The sequence below is a fragment of the Canis aureus genome, chromosome X (genome assembly GCF_053574225.1).
Source record: "Canis aureus isolate CA01 chromosome X, VMU_Caureus_v.1.0, whole genome shotgun sequence".
NCBI classification, from domain to species: domain Eukaryota; kingdom Metazoa; phylum Chordata; class Mammalia; order Carnivora; family Canidae; genus Canis; species Canis aureus.
Window position 1 is genome coordinate 115820781 of NC_135649.1, and position 7456 is coordinate 115828236.

The following is a 7456-nucleotide window of genomic DNA, read 5'->3' on the forward strand; positions in this document are numbered from 1 at the left end:
CACAGCTAAACTTCCATGGCAAACTCCAAATGGAATAATAATAAAGTTGAACCATGCATCTGTGTGAGTGTGTACATGCGTGTGCATGTGTGTGCATGTGCATATAGAAAGAGAAAATGAATAGCTGTAAGGTCCATAAGCAGAAAGTGAGAATTTTCACGTCATGTGTTTAAAGTACAAGTAAACTTCACAGTAAGTGACTATCTCTATCAAATTCTGATAGCAAGCAGGTAAAATTCACTTGCCCCAAGGAGAGAGAGAAAGAGGGAGAGAGGAGAAAGGAAGAGAGAGAGAGAGAAAGATGCTTGAAATGGCATAAAGCCTGAACTAGACATCTTCCCCCAAGAACTGCTAGCAACTAGACTTTTACAGCTGCAAACTAGCAACCTCTGGGAAACTAGAGTTAAATATTCCTAAAACAGGAATCTAGTTCTGTTATGAAACTGTTCATCATTTCACCTCCTGACAGTCACAAAAATCAGCAGAACTCAGAAAGGACTTGGATGATGAGCAAGTAGCATTTTTAATAAAATTCAAATCCAGAGTCTTTGGGGGTTTTTGGTTGCTAGCCTCTAGAGCTCACTATTATCAGCAATATTAATGCAATTATTTGGGTAGAAAGAGAGGAGATGCGAAAAATATGACCTTTTGCATTGCTTCCTTAACTTCCCTTTCCCCCCGAGAAATATTTAATTCTGAATATGGTAAAGGTAAAAAATAGAAGTTTAGTAGTCTCTAAGTAGGTTTTACAGAGGAATCTGAGGAAACTCTCTATATAGAGTTTTATTCTTCTTCAAATGGATGATCCTTGCCACAAAATAGCCTGTGCAACCGCATGCTAATGTGAAATAAAGCAGCCTCTAAATTTACCTACCTCTATAAGGAATAATCTTCCTATTAACAATTGGGACCCAATCATTATCTCAAAGTGTGCCATTTTGTGTCAAGAAGAGCCATGAAGTCAAGCTATTTAATCCCTGAAAGCATCCCTCAGTTTAATAACACCCCTATGAGTTTTGGGTTTCAAATCACTTCCCTCAGGCGAAGGGGGCATAATCATATGTTTTTCTACTGAACTGCATTCTCCTATAAACATTTCAAAGAGTGCATCTGCTTTACAAATGAAATAGTCGATACAAAGTGCAGTAACAATAAAAATATATGCCTATTTTTATACTATTACTGGTTTATAAGGCAATCATCTGTAATGCTCTCATCTACAAGGATGAAAAATGATATATAACTGTTACCAAGGAAACAGTGAAGTAAAATTGCATGTAAACTATCAAACAGTTTAATAACCAGAAAATTAGAAGAACAAGAAAAAACATCTCCAGATAGCACCACGATACATTGTGCCACCCACGATGCACGCAATCAAGGGGTCACAACTCATTCAAAAAGAGGAAGAGGCTCACGACTTGCCAGCTATTCCAGCGCTTGGTGGCATTATTTAAAAATGATGACCATAAAGTGGTACTGAATTCCTGAGGGGCGATTTGAATTGTGAGGTTTTTTTTTTCACATGATTAAAAGGGCATAGATTCTGGGAACAAGTGGTTAAACGTGGGTACTTTGAGAAGTCAAACTACTGTGTTAATTCCAGCGTGGACTCATAGTCTCTCAATAATTCTCTGTAATTACCTCTGTCTTTACTCGCAGACAGGACATTTGGCAAATAGCAGGTATGCTTTCTACAGCAACCGCTTCCCGAATTAACATGTAGAAACTCAAGTTCTTGGGAACCAAAGACAAGGCGAAGGCCCGGGGTAACTGTGTGTGTGTGTTCGTTCACCTCTAAACCACGAGAATTTTAAGCACTCAAGTAACCACGCTGATCAAAGCTAAATCCTTTAGGAAGATTATCCATTCTGAAATCAGGAAAATCCTGCAGTGTAAGCACTTTTATACTTCGCCTTTGAGAAAAGAACCTGATTTCTGTAACAGTGTTTAAAACACATGCACAAGACTTTATTCCTACAAGGCCAGGGAGCAGCAGCTGTAAACATGTGCCTCGGCGTACTGATGACCCTCTACACGTACTGCTATCTCAGCTTGGGGACCAGCGCCGAGCTCACACTGAGCAACAAGAAGAATGCCTATGGATGAAAGATTTCTTAATGGGCACATAAGCTCAGAACATGTGCAGCTTCTCTCTTTAGAATAAACACTCTATTTGGATCACGTTAAGGACAGAAAGTGAAATTCACACTCATTTACTAAATTTTAACCTCTCTTTAAAATAAGATCCTAATCCCCCACAGCCTGGCTTGGGTTTTGCAAAAACTCAGATTTGTGAATATCACGAAGGCATCCCAGAATTTAGCAAAATGAATATAAACCATCTTTTCACTGATATACAGCACTGTCCTCTCCCAAACTCCAAAGTTTAAGGACTAAATCTAGGCTCTGGATGTTTTTTAACATCTATCACTTCTAGCAGTTGAGGCCACCAAAATCTATCTTGGTTACTTTATACTGTTGAACTTCTTTTCCTTCGGCAGTCTCTGTCCATCACGCAGATGGCACCAGGGCAATCACTAAACTGTTGCTCACGGCCGTTTACCATCCATGGTTTGTGACTCGACAGCTGTTTATAAACCAGCCATAGGCAGAAGCATGCAGGAAGTTAACAGAACAGAGGTGTGATGCCTGGCCCTCTGTGATATTGGCGTGAGATCAAACAATTGGCCACACTACAATCACCCACCCTTTGACATGTCAGTCTTCTGATGTGCAGGGAAAACACCTCTTCGTGGGCTGCTCCAAGACAGACATATTTACCCATCAGCCGTATACCTCATGTCTATCCAGACTAAGTTACCCTGGGCCCTCTCCCTGGAAAATCTGCTGTGACATTAAGAGTGACTCATGTGAGCAGAGAGGGAAGGTGGAGATGGGCACTAAGAACACATAAAGACCTGTGGATGTTGGTGAAAGGCACATCTGAAAGGCAACTTGCAAACCGAATGCTTCCGAAATGGCCCAAATGTAATTTGGCCAAGCCAAGTCAACACACATTTTTTATCCGGGCTATCTGAGGCTGCTCATCCTTGCCTGGTGCAATCAACACATCCCACCCTGACACTAAGGAATAAAGGAAAACCTAGAACCATTTTCTCGTAATTCCAAGGAAGTCTAAACTGCATCCTGGAAAACTCTTCCTGTCTACCTCCTAAGGCCGTGGTTGGTGACTGCTGTAAAGAGCCAAGCTCAAGGGGCAGAAGGCTCATCATCCCAAAGACGTGGGTGAAGAAGGTGGAGTGTGGTCTTCTAAGCCTTCTCATACCAGGCGCTTCCCAGTTCACGCCACACTGCCAGAAGGACAGACCTACTTCCTGGGTTTGATGAAGACTTTGGAAGCATAAGCAGGGCAGAAAACCTAGAGCAAATGCTCTGACCAGGTAACACCTAGGCGCCCCCAAAGTGGAAATCTTCTTCCTCTATCAGCACTGCCAGAGAAATCTGCCTGAATCCATGATTTTTCTTCTGTCTCAACAACATGGCCCCTTGGAAGCAAATTTCTCAATTTTTCAGGGCTTGGGACTACATAGTTACCCAAGGAAAGGCTAAAAGGTCTCTTTCTTCGGTCTCCGTGTCTTCAGCATCTAGGTCACTGCTGGAAACACGGGACAATTACCCAGGTCAACCTACAAGCTGAGTTTTCAGGGTGTGGAGGTCTAATTTAGGGGTGGGGACCAGGGGGCCACTTTTGGTCAGTGCCGCTTAGGAAGCAGGAACCCAAACTCCAAGCACTTCTGGCTTTGCCTCCAGTAGCAATTACAACCATCTTCGCTTGGCCCTGAATTATACATGTGACCCCCAAGCACCACTGGGGTTTTTCCTAAGGGAAAACAAACTGTCATGACTATTGGTGCGTGCCTGAGGGTGTGCATGTGTGTGTGTGTGTGTGTGTGTGTGTGTGTGCGCGCGCGCCTGTGCTCTACAGCCGCCGATACACAAGCCCCACCAGCCAGTGGGAGAGAAGTTGAACGCAGCCCCTGGCCCCCTCCTTTCAGTCCTTCCTTAAGCCCCGCTGCTCTCTCCAGCTTTTGCCTCCCCCCAAGCCTCCCGAAAAATAAAGCACCAAGTTGCCGGCTGCGGCGGCCCCGGGTGCAAATGAACCGGCGCAGCCCCTACCTCGAGAGCTTTGCAATCTTCACAAAGCTGAAGACATCCATGCAGGCAGCCGGGCACCCCGAGCACGGAGGCTGCGGCGCCCCTTCTCACGCCAGCAACGGCAGCCCCATGGCCGGCCGGGACCTCAGCGCGCCCCGGGGCTCGAGTGGCGGCGACGGCGGGTGGCGGCGGCGGACCTGGAGAGCCCGCACCTGGAGGCGGCGGCTGCTACCCCCCTCCGGCCGTGAGCTGCGTGTGCATCCCGGAGCAGGACCATTGACGGGCGCCCGTGTTGGAAAACTCCACGGAGAGGGGGCCGTGGAGGGTGCGAGGGGCGGGGGTGGGGAGCGTGGCCCGGGTGTGCGCCCCGGCCTGGGGGACTCCCGGGCGCGCCGGGGAGGCGAGGCCCGGGCGAGGGGCGCCGCTCCCGCTCCCCAGCCCGCCGGCCCGGCTGCCCCGCGAGCGGAGGAGCGCAGACTGAGCCGGGAGGTGGCGGGCGAGCCTGGCACACGCGCACGCACCCCTCGCGGCACTGCAGCTGCCTCCCTGCCTCCTTCCCCAAGCTGAGTCCCTTCTCCTCTCCCTACCCCCACCCGCGGGGGGCGGGGGGGCTCTCCTGTCACCAGCTGCGGGTGCCTCCAGATCTGAAAGATTGATCTAACAGTCTCGGGCACAGCGGGGACGGCGAACGCTCCCCCCTCCCTCCCCAAACCGGGGGAGAGCCGTGCAACCGCAGGTTGCCCGAGCCTTGGTATGTTCCATAAACAAAACTAGCGATGGGGAAGGAGTAGGGACGATCCGGGCCGGATGGTCTGTCAAGGGGAAGGGGAGGGAGAGATGCCCAGCACCGCGGCTCGGTCTGGAGAGCACAGAGGTCCCACTGCTTCCCCCAACCACTGGAGCTAGACGCGACAGCTGGGCTGGCTGGGAAGGTGTGTCTTTGGACAGCAGCACCCGGCGAGCGTTGGAGAAATAAGAAAATAGGACCGGGAGGCGTTTGGAGGGGCGACGGTGCACACCGGGCGGCTTCTCGCTACGGGGGTACGGAGAGGAGGGTCCCAGAAGCCAGCGGCGGGGAGACGGCTAGGAATGGGGCTCCGAATCTAAAGGAGGAGAAGGGACGCGATCGGGGTCTGGGAGGCAGAGCTGAGACGCTTTCTCAAATTGAGCAGCCGGTACAAAAGGAAAAAAACAAAAAACCCAAAAAAAAAAAAAAAAAAAAAAACCTTACTCATAAAAACAAAACGCCGGACACATAAACAAACACTCACCTTAGGCAGAGTAAACTCCAAGTTGCAGCCATGTAGAACTCTAGCCTTCTCTTTTACATAATTATCTTGGGTAATCAGCCCTCTTCATTAACTCAGTTCTCTGTCCCCGGAGGCTCAGGCTTCTCCGGGCCTCTTTTTTCTTGTTCTTTCCCTTGGAGTCTCAAGGCCTCTTCTCCAAAATCCTTTAAAATCTCTCCCCAGACTCTCTGAAGGTCAGATGGCTGCACAAAGTGTGTGTTCTCCCACCCAGAAGCGTTCACCTGATGGCAGGGCCACTGCAAAGAAAAGATGCCACCCCCGAAATGTTGGAGGATCTGGCCAGTGCGCTTCGAGCTCTCGGAGGGGATTAGGGAAAAGGAAATAGGTTTAAAGTTCCCAGACTTCTGCCCCTCTCTGGGTCTGCTGCTGTATTTAAAGTCTCCAGTATTCGAGTCTAGTACTTCCACTTTGTTTTTTTGAAGGCATTTCTTTCAAAAATGAGACATAAAATCGGTAGCAATCTGAAAAAATCTAAATGATGTGAAACTCAGGCATAAAATTACATTATTTAAAAAATAAAGAGACTCGGTTTTCCTTTGGCTTCTTACAGACATACTAGTTTCATTCCATGAACGGGGTTACCACACGTCAACAGAGGAAACAAGAGGGACCTCGGCTTTTGAACCCCCCGTTGTCTGTGTAAAATAACTGTAGTTTAGGTCTACACTGTCCTGTACCTTTTTTAAAGCATTTTTGCATTCGAGTCTCATAGCAACCCTGTCACATAAGTAAGGCAACGCGTTTAAAAAAGAGAAATCTCTTCTTTTTATGCCACCATCTATTCTCCATGTACTAGACGGAGAGATGCGTTTTAAATGTGGGTCACATAAGGTTGCTTGTCTAATCAAAACTCCGCAAAAGCTCCCCATTTCCCTTCAACCCAAAGTTGTGCTCCTACATGACCAAGAAGGCCCTAGATGTCTATCTATTCCTCCCCTCCCAAACTCTCTCCCATTCCTCTACTTCCCCCAACACTAACTGAGCCCCAGCAATACTGGCCTCCTTGCTGTGCTGCAAACTCTGCAGGTGTCCTCTCACCTTTGGCTCTTCCCGCTAGTTGTTCCCTCAGCCTGGGATGCTCTTCCCCCAGTTGCCTGCAGCGGTAACAGCTCCTGGGCCACATCGAGCATTGCACAAATATCACGTCCAACGAAAGACCTCTGAAAAGCCTATTTAAAATCGCAAGGTCCCCCTGCCCCGGATTTCAGGGCTCATTAACTGGTTTTTTGTGGGTTTTTCTCTTGTTTCCATAGCACTTATCACCCACTAGTGCTTTATATAATTAATTTTTGTGTCTACTGTTTCTTATTTCCTGTCTGATGTACTTGCTGGAACAAAAGCTCCACAAGGGCAGGGATTTTGGGGGTCTGTTTGTTTGTTTTCATGGATGGATCCCAAATGCCTAGAATAGTTCCTTGGAAGTAGAAGGACCTTACCAAATATCTGTTGAATGAATGCATTTTATGCTCAAGAGATTCACAGTCAACCAATGCTGGCCGGGCATCCCCAGTGCACACTGCTCCGTCTCTGACCTCTTCATTGATATGTCCATCTCCCCAACACTCCTCCATCCCCAATATCCTTCTTCCTCGTTTACATTGCTCATGAGGACAGTGAAGGGCCTTTCATATTCGCCAGCTCTTTGCCCCTTAGCCCTTTCTAGATTTCCCCAAGAGAGGGGCCATCAACACTTTCCCTCATCTCTGTGTCAACATCTGGCAGCAGGACACCAGCTCTTGATGGGGAAAGGGACCTAAAGCAATGCCTTTGGAGAATGTGTTTTGAAAAAGCACTTCCTTCTGAGAACAGTGTGGATACCCTTCTTAAAAAGATAACACCATCAATCAAGAATTGTTTCTGGGACACCTGGGTGGCTCAGCGGTTGAAAGCCTGCTTTTGACTCAGGGCGTGATCCTGGGGTCCAGAGATCGAGTCCCACATCGGGCTTCCTGCATAGAGCCTGCTTCTTCCTCTGCCTGTGTCTCTGCTTCTCTCTGTGTGCCTCTCATGAATAAATAAATAAAATC

At 48.0% G+C, this 7456-nt stretch overlaps 1 protein-coding gene across 3 annotated transcripts in view; it reads right to left on the reverse strand.

Annotated features, from left to right (window-relative positions):
• Positions 1-5796, reverse strand: part of FRMPD4 (FERM and PDZ domain containing 4) — a 565544-nt gene extending 559748 nt beyond the window's left edge. Inside the window, exon 1 of one of the 3 annotated variants that reach the window (XM_077889744.1) lies at positions 5391-5796. In XM_077889744.1, the coding sequence (XP_077745870.1) occupies positions 5391-5422 (32 nt within the window). In that variant the 5' untranslated portion in view covers positions 5423-5796. Of the gene's footprint in view, positions 1-4140; positions 4587-5390 lie in introns of those variants that run through there. The other 2 variants (XM_077889743.1, XM_077889747.1) reach the window with 2 other exon arrangements.
• Positions 5797-7456: the final 1660 nt, after the last annotated feature.